Below are 15,196 nucleotides of genomic sequence, written 5' to 3' on the forward strand. Positions count from 1 at the left end.
TCTGGTCAAGCTTCAGGATTTTCACCGGGGGCGATGAGGTTGATATTTCGGGGTAAGCGCGGAGTATGCGATGAGTGATGATTTCAACGACAAAAGTAGTTCAGAAAGAATGTTACGGCGAGTGCCATGGGCGGGGTCTGAACTTTTGGAAAAAGACCTGAAGGAAGCTCAATCGCGGAGAGCACGCTAGTCCATTTTCGGGATAGCGTTTTTCCTCTTCGGTCGTAGATCTTTCGATCTATGCCTTTTTCGACCTACGCTTGTTTTCCATGTCAACAAAACGCGTACTGCGTACAGATGACTATGGATTTTGGCTATTGGTTGCAAATATTGATATTACAGACCCTTCAAAACCTGGCACTTTGGACTGAAAATGGGGCATATATTAGAAATGTAGTAGAATCACGGATGCTCCGAAACAAATGGCTCGAATCATATGCATTTTAAGAATGGAGAAGCACTCTTCCAAAAAAAAGCTCGATGGAGGCACCAGCCTAGGTTCGAGGTGAGAAATAATGGGGTTTCCATGGGAGCGTAACCTATGCAGTTCGTAGCCCGTTGTTGGTGTAAGAGAAAAGGTGAGCGAGAGAAAGGGTTCGATGGTTTAGTGACCTTGATTATGCGGACTTCGTGGTACAGGTTTCCGATTTGGAACGCCGAGGTTCATGGGGCGATTATTCCTGGAAGGTTGACGCTGCGACTGAGCAACCTGCTGACCGCCACCGACAGGCTCGTACTGCGGTGGGCTTTCATCTTCAACAGGGTTCCGAGGGATTTTCATCATGCTGCCAGGGCGTCTAGTCGGGGACGGAGGAGGGGAGCCAGACTGGGACTCTGGTGGTGTGGTAGGAAGCATGTCAAAGGACTCCGAGGAAGAACGGTGATCGCGTCGACGGGGCGTCGAGGATCCCTCTGCCGCGGGCCCGTCCTCAGAGTCCTTACCCTGGGCTGTGGGCTTGGAATCAGCTCCAGGTTCCACTGGGGAGGCCTCTGGTGGGTGATACTCGCGGCGGGGCCCATCCACTGGGCTAAGATGATCTGCCATTGCATCCTCGTAGCTAGGCGGAGCATCCGCATATGGGTCGCCTGAGTTCACGGGAACAGGCTCGCCGCTTGGTCGGGGTGGCATGGGTGGCCGGTCGATTCCGGTTTCCGTTGGAAGACTGGGTTGGGGTTTTTCGGATCCTTGTTGGAGAGAAGCTGCGGCCATTGCATCCAGGAGAGCTTGTGGGGGTGCGATTCCAGAGAAGACCTTAACTGGCATTCGCAAAGGAAGCACGATGAGCTGGGGCTGTGGCATGATTAGCAAAAGGGAGAAAATCATTAGACGCTTTGCACGTACCTTCATCTCTCGGGCATTACCATGGGTCATTCCTAGTCGAACTTCCAGCTCGTAAGATCTTTCAATGTTACATGTCTCAAAGGACGGTGCCACCGAGTTGGGTAAGGGATACCGATTCCATAATCCTGGGTCAATGGTCCAATCGGTGCCTATGGGATCCTCCGGCTTGCCTAGCGGGATGTTCATATTGCTGCGGCTCACGATCACCCAAGAACCACTTTCAGTGCGCGTGAGATCGTGTGCCAGTATTTTTGTGTAAGAGATTAGTTCCACTTGCAACATCTGGAGAAAGAGGATATCCGGTCCATCATTCAGCCTCTTGGCCAAGAGACGGAGTGGTACTGGTTCGTTGCAAGTGAGAATAGACGGGTTGGGAAGACGAGCATCAACCGACACTCTGGGAGGTTCTGAATAGATATCACGAAGTCCAGTGGTCCCTCGTGAGAAGATGCTCTTTTTCTTGGAGCCTGGCTGGATTTTAGAAAATTGGTGCTGCCGCCTAGCGTAAGTTTCCTCATTGGGGTTTCCAGTTCTTGGAGGCTCGATTGGTAGGAAGTTCAGAGGCACGATCTTCTGTTTGTTAGTCATTATATCTCGCCATAGAGTCATTCATATCACATACGGATCTGATATTTTCCTTGTAGAACTGTGGTCGGATAACCGTAGCTTTGACGAAGTATTTGATATCCGCTTCGCCTGGGAACCCACTCAGGGAAGGTGGGAGAGTCTTTCTGACATGTCGGTTGGTATCTTTGGCTACTTCGACTTTCAGCCCAGAGAAATTTAAATTGGTGAGCATGCTGTTAGTGGAGTTGCATGAATTATTAAAAGGAAACTGAGAAAAAAAGTCAACGACATTCACAGGGCTGTATACAAGGGAGCCTTACCTTGAACTGAAACGGGTATTCGTAGCTCCCCGCAGCAAAAGTATATGAAGGCGCGGGCGACCCATTTTGCATCACACCGGGGGTGGGGAAGACGGTAGCGACCTTGTAGAGGATCTAATATTCCCGTTAACCAATGGCCCTACCCAGTTGAGCTCTCTTCTTTGAGAGTCGGAGCGTCCTCTCACCTTGTGCACTTCGAGCTCCGTCCGTTTTTTGTCCGAGTTTACATGGTTGGGGTGTTTGGGCCCCGACAGACGTGTGCGGCTCTCGCATTCCAATTTGACCTGTATTCCCCCGATAGCCGCCTCCGTGGGCAGCTGTAGAACTACCTTGCCAGACAAGAAATCCAAGTTCGTGTAATGAGTGTGGCGGCTGTCTAACACAATGTTTGCGGACATGGCGGCGGAGCGCCCGGGCCCTGGCGGGGCTCTTGTCGGCGGCTGGTCGTGTTCGAAGTGTCAAATGTGTGTGCACGATGACCGACAAAGCATGCGATAAGTCAACGGGTCTCAATTATTCGGAACAGTCGGGCTCGGGGTTCGATAAGAGGTCGTGGGGGGGTGTGAGGGGGGAAAATGCGGATTATATGCGAAGAATGCCGGAATGACGTTGAGAGCGTTTGCAGATCAACCTGCCAAGCAACTGTACAAAGCGCCCTTCCACGGAGAAGGTCCAGAGTTCTGCAGAGAGTTGGATCAGGCTATATGCTGCGCCTCAATCATATCACAGCCACATTTCTGGAATTTCTTGTTTTCGGCTCGGGGACCTAAAAAGCGAAAAAAAAGGGCCTAGTTCTCGGCGTCCGGCAACTTCTATAGGAGTCCACTATGTCTACTACGTGCACTATGGATATTGCGCGACCACTCACAGTATTGGATTTACGTACTCTACACTTCATGACAGTATAGTTTGGATATACTATCATCTCGCTAAAACATACAAGACCAGCATACTGTGAAGTAGGGAGTAGGCACCAGAATTTCCGATCCGAATTCCGCGACCCACAGCCACAACAGGGCTGAGAACGCTCCAATTATATCCACTTCTTTCGGGACTTGCTTTCTCGTCTAGACGTGTCGATATATTGTATGACACCTCCTTTATCACTGTCACATGAGACGTCAAGGCAACCCTTATTCTTTTTGAACAATGAGTTGTGTTTGCTGCTATTCTCGTGTTGTCTTATTCTCGCCCAGAAAGGGTCTGGCACGGACTTCGGAATAATAATGGAATAATGTGGGGACCACTATGTACATGTATGTGACGGGGCAATTTTCACAGTGCTTCATGTTCTGAACTGAGACCCATGGATTCTTCATAAACCTTCTTTGGCCAGCATATCTGAAATACGTTAGTCTCGGAAATCTCAAAAAGACACTAATACGTACCTGCAATATCCAAGTAGAACGCAATAGCATTAAACCTGTTTAATAATCAGCCACGAGCGCTTAAGCATCAAATCTCACTCACTTCCGTTTATTGCCAGTTATCTCACCGGCCAACCACTTCAGTCGATTGGTCCAATTGATGAGATCCAGATGGCTCACGCCCATGAGCGTCCCTTTGTAGCCCGCTTCACCTCCCCAGCGACTACTAGATACACTGACTAGCCCGTCGTTCGGCCCCTCGCTTTGTTCAAGAATCCGATGCGATAGTCGAAACGCGGACCATATACTCGGTTGAACCGCAGCACCGTAAGAGAAATATCTGGACATTTAGGTAATGGACGATATATTGTGACATGTAGGACTTACCGGACATCTTCCACGTCGGGAGTATTGGGGTTAAATGTCTCAGTCATGTATTTTCGAGTCAGTTGTGAGAATGCTCCTGTTTCGACATTTAACCGATTCAGAGCGTAATAGATCTGCGGTAGGAGATCGGCTAAAACAGATGATGTTAGTACTTAGTTGAGATATGTTGCAGTGCTGCGACTAGCCTCCAATTTGATCAAATACATAGTCCGCTACAGTTGAGCCTGTGAAAGCATCAGCCGAGTCCCCAACAATGGCAACGTTGTGTCTGACCTCGATGTGGAGATGCAATCGTGGTTAATGACAAAACTTTGAACTTTTCAGGTCGGATCTGACTGATCATGTACCGAGAATCAAGGCCACTTGATCCTTATTAGCTCGCGCCGAAGAATCTTTTGGAATGCTAACTTACCCCTATGACATATAAGCCTTTACCAGATTAGGGGCTGGGGAATCTTACCATGCTATGCCTGCAAGTAAGTTAGAACGAGTGAGAACGTTTGAAAAGACAACAGCAACATACGCGATAATATTAACATCCTTTCCTCTTGCACCTGCCTCGATATCTCGAGCTAGTTCTTTCGCTCGGTCCTCAATGGAGCCCGAGGGAGGAACTGTAGCTGTGATCACTTCAATGCCTCGCGCAGTCAGAGCTTCTCTAATCCCACGCCAGTACTGGACACCTGGGAGATAAGGGCCACCAAGCCGTAATTCATCGAATCCGAGTAACCCATGGGCGAGAACGATTGGGTGTTTCGGGACGTCTGTATGAAAGTCAGTAAGCTGCTCCATGTCTGATCTGGTAAAGAAGATAGAGACCATATTTGTCGCGTACGATTGAGTATTCGTCGTGAATTACTCTGCCGTGGTCTTCTAGTCGAGGTTCAAGACTGGGTCTTGACCTGTATGGGGTCGCATGATAGCCCCTGCCTTCAGCATCATACGCAAACAAAGAGCATCTGGGATATGCTATAGTCTTTCTTTTGAGTGTGCCTGATATGGCAATCGCAACTTTCATTGTCGTCTGCGCTGAGGTTGCAGATTAAGCCTGGTCGCGGAATGACGCAACAGGGAAAACAAAGGTTTCCGCCTCGGGCAAAATATTTTCATGCTTCAACAACATTACTCATTTCGGCTAAGTGGTCTTTTGAGGTTGGATTCAAGTTAAAGATATGGTATCAATCTAGAGTCTGCGCTTTCGATGGTCGGATCAACCTTGGAATAGGTACGAGCCCTGGAGGTGCATCAAAAGCAAAATATGTTTCGAAGGTCCCAACATCCCGAGGTCCAATGTCCACGGGTTGAGTTTGATATTGGCAAGCAAAGCATGGATTGATGACACGAGCTTCATAGAGCATTAATTGAGATAAGAAAAAAAATCCAGGGCAAAAAAGTCGAGTTGGAATCTTGGAAACAAACAAACATGGATCCTCAGCTATTCCTTCTAGTAACCTTCAAATCACTGGAAGACGTTGCCAGTATCAGTAATAGCTTTTCGGCCAGGTCTTTCCCAAATCCAATATCCCCGTCGACCAGTAGAGGTCTTGACAGTTTCAAGTCTGCGTCGCCACCCATTTGGGTGTTCCACGGTGATAAAGTCATCAGTCTCCCACATCGGTCTCCCTGACCAGTATTCGTAGCGCCTGATGCTTCCTTCCACATAAAGAGGACGAAATCCCTCAACATCCACTGTTCGTCCGTGTATTGTCGCCGAGAGTCGCATCCAGCCCCTCCAAGCTAGCAAACACAGTCCTGTCTGGATTGTGATCTCCGCCGTCAGATCTAAGTTGCGGGGTATCAAGCAGTAGTCGATGTGAGTCGCTGGGCTTTTGAGTTGTTCTCGGCTATCTGCGCTGATCTGAACAATAAGGAGATTGTGTGAGTCGAACACGAAGACGTGAGGGCAGTCGTAATGATAGGCATATCTGATTGTTTATGGCACATGTCAGCTTCAACAAGAAGAATGGCCCGGGTACTTTGCAAGGGGAGTTGGAAAATAACCACGTTTTTTGAGAGCAATATTCTAGAAACTTACTTTGAAATACTCCGCTGGAGGTCGCGGGTGCTCTCGTCGACCGGTAGGTTCCACTCATCCATGGGGACATCCCACTGGGAAACTTTGATGCTCCCGGGTTCCCTGAACAACCCTATCATAGCCGATTTCTCATGTATTTGATTCGACTTTCCAGGCCAAGTGAGTCGGTAGACGCAATTTTCCACCGGCAGAGTCTGTTCCTTGGGCACATCTATTCTTGTAGTCGTAAAAGGCCCATTGCTGAGTTTTTCGCGAACCATGTGTTCAAAATTCTGGTAGAAGTCGCGCTTGACATCTTCGACGGTATTGATAACTGGCTTGCCGACTGAGACGAACGAAAGAGTGTGGTTGGAAGCAAAAACATCGATGACAGGGTTGCGACTAGACTCATGGGGACCTACGCCCAAGAAGGCACCAATACCTCCCCAAGTTGGTTTGCAGAAGCTGAAACTGCTCCAGATTTCGTCCTCAATGGAACCCAACCGAGTTTCCCGCTTCTCATTTTGGGCCAAAGGAGAGCGAGTACCGCGTTCTCGGTAAACAAAGGCGCGAAGAGCTTTCTCGGTTGCCGTAAGGTGACTACGAACCATCTGCGTTTGAGACGACGTGTGAGGCGACCTCGGCGATGGCAATGATCTCTGCATTGGACAAGAAGACATCTTGGGGCTTGGGCGCCAAATGAATGAAATTTCAAGACCCAATATTTCCAACGCTGGAGGTAAGAGATCTAGGGCTGTCACTGAAAGAGTTGCACTGGAATTGCTGCTTTCCAAAATCCTCGCCACGCCGCAGCCTTTTTATCCTCGAAAAGCACACTCTTGAGAAAATTCAGTCCCTGTCGCCAGATGAGTTACGTTCGAGCATAGCCACTCTAGCCACATCACTCTGAGCCAGTCGTTTGAAGATAAAGCCCGAGAAAGTACACATATCCGCTTAGACGAGACAGAGGCTGTTGCAAGGACAGGAACCACACGAGTTCGCCCTACAAATGCGACAAGGGGTCGATGTGGAAAGTCTCCATTGGACGAGAAATGCTGCTTGAAGTGTTTAAATAGCAGGTTTGGACTACCTGCCAACAGGTCCCAGGTCTCACGTTATAACGTGTCTAGTATAGACACAAAACCAAGCCCAATGGCGGCAAGATAGCTCAACCAACAGCGCCACAGCATCAAAACTTTGATTCGTCAGAGTCGAGGCTCTATTAACTTACCAAACACACCGGTGCCTGCTGATACAATATGTTGAACCAACGAACCCTTCCCATCTGTGCTCTCGGGCAGGGGATAAGCCTGGGCAATAAGCCATTTTTGGTAGCGCGAGTGAGGTGCAACATTCCGAGTTTCAGTTTCCACAATCGGGGAACCGATAATGAAAGAAAAAGCGCAGATGGAGTGATAGAATGCGCTGGTATCACCACTTAAGCCTCACGCACAGCCTTGGGGATGCGAGTAGCCTCAAGCCAGACCCCGAGAGACACGACATCAAGCTAAAGAGTTAGCGCATCTTGGATGGCTTCATACGTACTCGGCTGAAGTGGCAGCAAATGAAATTGTCTGATGAATGGATATTGATGAACAGCACGCAAGCGCATTATTCCGTAAGCAAAGAAAAGATGTACTGGGATATTTACATTATGCGGCGATCTTCTCAGGCACCTGGGGCTTCACGTCGGTCGTCACACGAATGAGACCTTCGACCACCTCATCGCCTTGCTTCTTGCCAGCATCCTTGATTTCCTGCAGCTTGACATCGGCTTCCTTGTTGGACTCTTCTTCGGCAGCCTTGAAGCCACTAGAGTGCTATTATGGAAATTTCCGTTAGCATGACGGTGTATGTTGGCATGATCAACTCGGTGCTGTATCTCACCTCGCCTTCAAACTTCTTGTACTCCTCTTCCTTCTGCTTCTTGTAATCTTCGATCTCCTTCTGAGCCTCTGACTTGGCGTCTCTTATGCGCTTGGTGCGGTCTGTGCAGTTGTGAGATTAGTTTGGCCAAGCGGATACCGGCAGGGAAGCTCGAATAGCGTACATTCTCTGGCTAAACATGATGTGACGTATTAGCATCTCCGCAATGAGAATGAGGATGAATGTGGACCCAACGCACCTTGCTGGACAATTTTCTGAGCCTCTCTCTCGGCCTGTCAATCTCCTGGTAAGTAAATTCCCGAGTTCATGGTACAGCGAGTACCTACGTCGAGGAGGGTCTGGATGCCCGCGGAGTTCTGAGCCGACTGGTGATCACCGTTAGCAACACGCCACCAATTCCGAGAAGCGTCCCTTACCATATTAACTGGAGGCCTCTGAGCTTTGAGGAGGGGATAGGAGAAGAATGAGGCTGAAAGTGACGATTCAACGGCTGGTCTGGAGCTTCAGGTCCAGGTCGGAGCCACGCATCGCCCCCCAGAGCGGTGGGGGGTTCTGCCATCCCCACCGCCCGATCGATAAACTGATAATCTCCGACTCGATGTCAACGTCGATTCAGTCATTGGCCGCGAGCCTTTATTTACTATTTACTTGTGTGTTGAGCCGTGTCTAAACATTCTCGTCATGTCCCGCGCATCAAAAGCAACATTGGCCGTCACCGGTCTCGGCACAGCGGGCATCATCTATTTCGTCCACTGGGCGCAGGAAAATGACAGGGCGGTACGATCCAAATCCGACACTATCTTCTAGGATGTGACTGACTCTTGTTGAAGGCTATGCACAGGGGCGTCGAGCGTGATATGGCAAACACCGCAGAGAAACAGCGCATTCGACTGGAGCGCCAAGCCGAGTTTGAAATGCAAAAGGCCCTCGAGCAAGAGTATCTCAAGCTCCAAACAGTGCACAGCACAACCGACGATCCCAATACTACAGGAAAACCCTCGAGTCCGGGGTCATGATACACATTGGATATGGGGTAACCTGGGTGTTGCATAATTTGGTCTGCATTGGTCTGAGTTCACCTGATACCTGCCGGGAATGTTTATGGCCCGTCGGTCGGCGATGCATGGAAGCCAGGAGTTTGGATTGTATGATTATGCATGCGACATTGTACAAATATTTTGAGCCAGAGGTGTATGATATTCCCTTTATGTACTATTATAAAACAAACTCATCTCTCCGCAAGCTCCACCGGTTTCCCTGTGAAAAAGATAAAGAGAACTGAGTAATTCAGTTCGTGCTGAAACGCGGTCGAGTCGCTGAACCGAATCCAAATAAAGGTCCCGAGGGTCAAGGCATAACAATTGCAGATACAGCTGACCGACCACAGGGCTGTATGCGAAAATATGCGACAAAATTTAAGCTTCCTCCATATTTATCTGAATGCTTTGGTTTTCAAAATAGTTTAAGTGAATTTGGGTTGTATGTTGTGGATCGCTGTCAATTTTCCGGGAACGTTGGTATTCCCAAAGCGGAAGTATGGAATTTTGGACGGATATGCTCATTTGGAAAATCACTCCCGAGGTCGATTAGTTTACCTCGAAGGCATCTCTTTTCTTCATCTTCCAATGCACACACATCCAGCACCTATATGGTGATGCTGGCTAAAAACTCACACCTGATGACGTTCAAACAACGACCCTTGCACAACATTCTCGCAATACTAACGGCGATATGTTTTGTTTGGGTCACAATCAAATCATACCATGCTTTCGCTCACCCAGAAGTCAATTACCCACCGAGAAACAATCTGAACCGAGTCGCCAAAGTATCCATGCTCTATGGGGAGCCGAACCACATGTACGAGAGAGCACTGCAGAGTCATGAGCGACATGGGAAAATATGGGGCTATCCGATGCATGTTCTAAGACAAGACATCTCCGTCGGATTCTGGAACAAACCGAGCTATCTTTTATCCTTGGTGATTGCCGAGCTAGCCAAACCAGCAGGCGAGAGGATGGAATGGTTGATGTAAGTGCTGTCGCCATTTGAACAAAGATTCTCGCTGACCGTCATAGATGGGTGGATGCAGATTCAATCATTTTAAACAACGAGATTCCAATGGAGATTTTCCTTCCACCGTCTGATATGAAGGACGTTCATCTGGTAGCAGCCCAAGACCAGAACGGCCTCAACACCGGCATCATGTTCCTGCATGTCCACCCGTGGACTATTAGCTTCCTCACCGAGACCATGGGCTACCCTCTATACCTTCCAGAAGTTGATCTCGGTCGATCCGCCGACCAAGAGGGCATGAGACGCATTCTCAACAAGACAACCGGCGGACCAAATGGCCAAGGCTATGCAGACGGAGTGGTCTATCTGCCGAGGCCGTGGATCAACACATATGAGTGGGACTGGGCATATGAGGGAAAGAAGGGCGATTTGCTTGTGCATTTCCCTGGGTTGGAGGAGCGTCGGTGGCCTCATATGGCCAAATGGCTGGATATAGTTGAGACGACGCCTCATGCATGGAACCTGCCACTGGAGGAGACTGGGTACCTCAACCGAACCGCTGAGTATTGGTCACAACTGCGTCGAGCGAAGGACAGCATGAAGTCGATGGAGAAGAAAATCAAGTCCGGAGAAACAGTATCTAAGTCTGCTATAGAGGCATTTGATGTTCTCAAGAAGGTGCTACGAGAGGAGTCGGACAACCTTGAATCAGTCCAAAAGAGTCTCCAAGGATTGGATGCTTTGGTTGGAAGAGTATAGGCTTGATCAATATCAACTTGTCAGCACAAAGGTTCAGAAAAGTAAGAGATTGAAATCTAAACAAGTTCATCTTGAGAGCGATGAGTGACCTAGCCCGCTTGGTGTCCTCACTGATGTAGCGGACTTGCTTTGCTCTCCAGCGCACTCTCGATTCATCGGGGGAGCCTCAGGCTTTCGCCCATCTAAGCTTCTCGGGACTGATCTCTTCCTTTCTCTTCTTTCTTCCTGAATCTGTTTCTTTTCTCCTTTTGCTTCGTCAGTCAATCCTTTTTTGGTTTCAGTTGCTCTTTCTGAAGTCATTGGTTTCAATAATAGATCGCTCATCTGAACCTACCGATATCCCTGCAGAGTCCTGTCTCAGGAAGTCCACCCACGACATCACCAGGTAACCCACGGATTCAATCAACATGATGTCATGTTTATTGACCTTCACCATTCCAACCTCCTGACCTTTGAATTATTATCTAATATGCATTCTAGGATAAATTGGTCACCATGCACTTGCGCCACCACTCGTTAGGCTTGATCCGTCGTTTTATCCGCTTCTTTGCCGTGATCGTGATCCTACTGTTCTCAGGCTGGGCTGTACGCAATGAGATCACGTACCGCAGTGGGACTAAAAAACTGTACGGGATAATCAGGCGCAAAGGCTTTCACAGAGCATTGACGATTCTAGAAAATCCCACCGCTGGACGTTTGAAAGGTCGTCAACTTTGTCAACACTTCATAACATCTACGATCCCTACCGTCAGTCAATCACGGATACCATTTTCGTGGGCCATACGGGGAAGCGGTTCTGGCTTGCAGAGCCCTTGAGATTCACGGAGCCGTTGGGGTCGAACATCCTCATTCTCGACTCAGAAAGTCGAAGGCTCGATGGACCACAGGGCTTTTTGAGCAAAGCACCCCTCAAAGCAGAGAAACTCCCATTTGAAACAAGCGGCAGACTGAATCATTTCATGTATGGTAAGTTTCATGTGTCATGAAAGCTTGCAGCGCAAACTGAACATTGCAGCAAAGATCCATGGCTACGACTACCGGCTGGTCGTCATGCCGAGAAAAGATGGCCGATTTGGAACATGGGGAAAAGTGACTGCAATCAGAGAAGCCTTGCGACATTACAAATACGTCGTGTTCCTAGATGGAGATGCCATGTTTTTATATCCGAATCTTCCAATGGAGTGGTTATTCAACTACTGGGATATTACCGAGAATACCCTCGTCGCGATGGCACTTGATCCCGATGCGCCTCAGAACCGCGACTGGAACGACCGCACGATGCTGAACACCGGATTTGTGATTGCTCAACAAAGCCCTCGAACTGATGAGTTATTCGAGGCTTGGGATTCCTGCCCCAGTGAGACCCGCTATCCAGGGTGTTCGAAATGGAGTCGTGAATGGCCTCATGAACAGTCGGCCTTTGGGAACCATATTCGATATGACTTCAATAGATCCGAAGACATCCGAGTTTTGTCTTGTGCAGAGGCAAATGGGTGCCCTGAAGTTGCGACCACTGGATGTGTTGGACAGCTGATCCGGCATTATTGGGGGGACAAGTCGGCGGTGCCTGCGGCCGTGGGCGATACGATTTTGCACTACTTCCTGCCTCAACTACATGAGATTTTCTACAAAGACCGTGAGACATTGGTGATCAACGCGAGTGAGCGTGGATTTGTTTGATACTCTCCGACGGAACATTTAATACTACTTCATTCCATTTCTCATTACCTACTAGGTAGCCCCATTCTATACAGCCATCGAGGAGAACTATCCATAAAGGTCTACCCTAACGATAGGGCGTGAACATTCAGGCTCCATGTATTTTGACAGTCATTTCGGTCAGCTGGAGCGGGATCAAAATATCGATATGCACCTCGTAGTAGGCTCGTACTAATGCAACTGGGCATATATCAAACGTACCTAGATTATATGTGGCCGGCTATTCCCGGAGGCCGGTAGCATTCCGGCCTCCGAACGCTAGGAAAGTCTAACTCCGCGTTATCGTCCAATCAGAAGGCGCGATCTGACGATCCTGGCTTGGCAGCGCCAGAAGTATACAGCATACATCATGCCTTGAACACACCACTTCAGTCCGTGATCACTAATATACTGCCATTGAGTGGCTGCTGCTTGGATATAAGCATTTAAGGGTCTAAATCTACCATCTGTCACCATGAATACTTGGCAAATCCGAGGCAAAAGACGTCAGCCGCTTGTCCCAGTCACTACTGCATCTGGCCTAGCGTCATCCCGTGATCACCATCCGCTGCCTCTCACTGGGCAGTTGTATACTTCATCTGGACAGACAGATCGATGGCAAAATATCATGTTTTGCCCAAATATGCTCTTATAAAGTGCTAGAGTCATTTCTAGATGTATGTGACACCTATTCATCTCCTGCAGCATCGGATGTCACCGATGTCACGCTACTACTATCTCTTTCGTAATGGTGGACTTGAGGCCGGAATTGTTACCGGCCTCAAAGTATTATAAGAATCTGCTCCTCACCCGCCCAAATCCTCCAGATTCCAAGTCTCTTTTCATCTCTTACAGTCTCCTGACATCCTCTTCTACCTTTTTTACCCAACTTTCTTGGATTCTTCCTTGGTGTTGGACATTTTACCCTTTGGTCTTTGTCACTTGGTATCTTCCTCTACTACACAAAACACCTACCCATTTATCTTCCTACATCATCTCATCCTGCCATTACGCTATCTATATCAAAGAGACTTTGTATCTTCTTGAACATCTTCATCATGACACGAACTCAAGTCCCCTACCCCTCCCCTGCAACCCTGAAGCGGTTCCCTCACATCCATGATGAACCCTCAGCCCTATCCCACTCCCTTGACCCCTTCACCATCACTACAAAGACAGGCTTCCTGCCCTATGAGACAGCCCCCACTGAGCTTCCAGAGGCCTTCAGTGCCCTGCTGTCCCTGGTCAACCGTCTCCCCGTCGTCCGGCTTGATGGCAAGCCCGGTCTGCTGGCCACCTATGAACTTGGACCTGCTGTCCAGGCTGAGCTCACCGACTTGACTCATGAAGTTGAGAAGCTGCTGCTCCCTGATGGATCTTATGACCGCTTCACCATCGCTGCTGTCTTCCGTGACTACACCTTCCTGGCCTCGTCTTACCTGCTCGAGCCTTGCTGGGAGCACTGGAACAAGGATCCTGCCGGTGGATATGGGCTTGGCCGAGATGTCTTGCCTATCTCAGTGGCTCGACCCATGTATCGCTGTGCCGAAATGTAAGTTGATCGTATCATGACTCCGCTTGATCATTCCATCGTTCAAAATATATACTCCGGTAGTGACAAACCACTGACCATCTACAGTCTTAACCTTCCTCCCTTCATGTCATATGCTGCTTCATATGCTTTGTTCAACTACACCGTTGAGGACCCTGCCAAGGGCCTTAGTGAGTATTCTAACCTTCGTTTGATTCGCTCTTTCGAGAAGGGTCTTGACCCCAAGAGCTCCGAGGCTGGCTTCATCCTGACCCACGTGGACATGGTGAAGGAGACTGGTCCTCTCATTGCTGGTGCATTGAAGGTTGTCGATTCTCTCGAGCAGCATGGCTCACGTCAGGAAGTCAACGATGGTTTCCGCGAGATTTTGAAGTCGATGGAGAAGATCGAGGCTTCCATGGAAGGTAAAAAACATAAGCCGCTCCTTTCAATACGTACCCCGAGTTTTCTCACCATCCATTTACACCCCTTCTCAATACAAAAGGATCTAAGTCTAACTCTGTGATAGACATGTGGGGCAACTCAAAGCCATCAGAGTATCTTTCATTCCGTGTCTTCATTTTCGGCATCACCAACCAATCTATGTTCCCTAACGGCGTCGTCTATGAAGGCTGCGAAGATAACAAGCCTCTCAACTTCCGTGGTGAGAGTGGTGCAAACGACAGCATCGTGAGTATCCCCGTCCCACCTCAATAGATATTTTGTGATTTAACATAATTAGATCCCCCTGCTCGATCACCTCTGCGAAATTCCCATGCCCGAAACCCCACTCACTAAAATCCTCCATGAGTTCCGCGCTTATCGTCCTCTTCCCCATCGCGAGTTCCTGACATACATCCGGGAGAAGTCCGAAGAGATCGGTGTTCAGAACTACGCTGTGCAAGACTCGGAGACTGCCGTTCTTTTCCTGCGAACTCTGAACCACATTCGCAGCTTCCGCTGGCGCCACTGGCTCTTCGCCCGCGAGTACATCATCCGCCGCACTCCTCACCCTACTGCCACCGGTGGCAGCCCTATCGTTACTGTAAGTACGCTCTTTTATCTCCCAGAACAAAATACTGATCGTGCTTTTTAGTGGTTGCCCAACCAGCTGGCGGCTGTGATGGAGCTCATGGTCAAGATCTATGATGCTCACCTTGCGCCCAAGGAGGGCGTCGCTGTTGTTGGTAACGAGGATCTCATTGCTTCACACAGGAAACAGGTTGAGCCTATGATGGAGCTTGTCCGGGATCAAAAGGAAAAGCTTGCCAGAGAGGTGGAGCGCTGGTGCCAGGAGCGTGGAGTCTAGAT

At 49.0% G+C, this 15,196-nt stretch overlaps 8 protein-coding genes across 8 annotated transcripts; 4 read left to right on the forward strand and 4 right to left on the reverse strand.

The window, feature by feature from the left end:
- Positions 1–604: 604 nt before the first annotated feature.
- Positions 605–4,326, reverse strand: N7506_009285 (arrestin (or S-antigen), N-terminal domain protein; the record flags this gene model as incomplete). The annotated part of the gene is made up of 8 exons (XM_056958578.1): positions 605–1,291; positions 1,343–1,915; positions 1,965–2,177; positions 2,230–2,343; positions 2,415–2,658; positions 3,700–3,936; positions 3,984–4,113; positions 4,257–4,326. The coding sequence occupies 8 exons, from the start codon at positions 4,324–4,326 to the stop codon at positions 605–607; spliced, it is 2,268 nt and encodes a 755-aa protein (XP_056807968.1).
- Positions 4,327–4,336: 10 nt separating this feature from the next.
- On the reverse strand, positions 4,337–5,001 carry N7506_009286 (triglyceride lipase; the record flags this gene model as incomplete). The annotated part of the gene is made up of 3 exons (XM_056958579.1): positions 4,337–4,397; positions 4,444–4,777; positions 4,803–5,001. The coding sequence occupies 3 exons, from the start codon at positions 4,999–5,001 to the stop codon at positions 4,337–4,339; spliced, it is 594 nt and encodes a 197-aa protein (XP_056807969.1).
- Positions 5,002–6,014: 1,013 nt separating this feature from the next.
- On the reverse strand, positions 6,015–6,608 carry N7506_009287 (uncharacterized protein; the record flags this gene model as incomplete). The annotated part of the gene is made up of 1 exon (XM_056958580.1): positions 6,015–6,608. The coding sequence occupies one exon, from the start codon at positions 6,606–6,608 to the stop codon at positions 6,015–6,017; it is 594 nt and encodes a 197-aa protein (XP_056807970.1).
- A 1,041-nt stretch (positions 6,609–7,649) lies between these two features.
- Positions 7,650–8,303, reverse strand: N7506_009288 (uncharacterized protein; the record flags this gene model as incomplete). The annotated part of the gene is made up of 6 exons (XM_056958581.1): positions 7,650–7,817; positions 7,885–7,985; positions 8,048–8,056; positions 8,123–8,156; positions 8,211–8,249; positions 8,301–8,303. 6 exons carry the CDS (start codon positions 8,301–8,303, stop codon positions 7,650–7,652), a joined length of 354 nt encoding a protein of 117 aa, XP_056807971.1.
- Positions 8,304–8,565: 262 nt separating this feature from the next.
- N7506_009289 (protein PET117) lies at positions 8,566–8,900 on the forward strand (the record flags this gene model as incomplete). The annotated part of the gene is made up of 2 exons (XM_056958582.1): positions 8,566–8,661; positions 8,715–8,900. 2 exons carry the CDS (start codon positions 8,566–8,568, stop codon positions 8,898–8,900), a joined length of 282 nt encoding a protein of 93 aa, XP_056807972.1.
- A 1,102-nt stretch (positions 8,901–10,002) lies between these two features.
- N7506_009290 (glycosyltransferase family 34 protein) lies at positions 10,003–10,656 on the forward strand (the record flags this gene model as incomplete). Its single annotated transcript, XM_056958583.1, has 1 exon — positions 10,003–10,656. One exon carries the CDS (start codon positions 10,003–10,005, stop codon positions 10,654–10,656), a length of 654 nt encoding a protein of 217 aa, XP_056807973.1.
- Positions 10,657–11,631: 975 nt separating this feature from the next.
- N7506_009291 (uncharacterized protein) lies at positions 11,632–12,336 on the forward strand (the record flags this gene model as incomplete). The annotated part of the gene is made up of 1 exon (XM_056958584.1): positions 11,632–12,336. One exon carries the CDS (start codon positions 11,632–11,634, stop codon positions 12,334–12,336), a length of 705 nt encoding a protein of 234 aa, XP_056807974.1.
- Positions 12,337–13,412: 1,076 nt separating this feature from the next.
- N7506_009292 (indoleamine 2,3-dioxygenase family protein) lies at positions 13,413–15,194 on the forward strand (the record flags this gene model as incomplete). Its single annotated transcript, XM_056958585.1, has 5 exons — positions 13,413–13,906; positions 13,994–14,310; positions 14,415–14,575; positions 14,628–14,930; positions 14,982–15,194. The coding sequence occupies 5 exons, from the start codon at positions 13,413–13,415 to the stop codon at positions 15,192–15,194; spliced, it is 1,488 nt and encodes a 495-aa protein (XP_056807975.1).
- Between the last annotated feature and the right edge of the window lie 2 nt (positions 15,195–15,196).

The sequence above is a fragment of the Penicillium brevicompactum genome (genome assembly GCF_028827555.1).
Source record: "Penicillium brevicompactum strain IBT 35665 chromosome Unknown utg000006l_segment0_segment0, whole genome shotgun sequence".
NCBI classification, from domain to species: Eukaryota; Fungi; Ascomycota; class Eurotiomycetes; order Eurotiales; family Aspergillaceae; genus Penicillium; species Penicillium brevicompactum.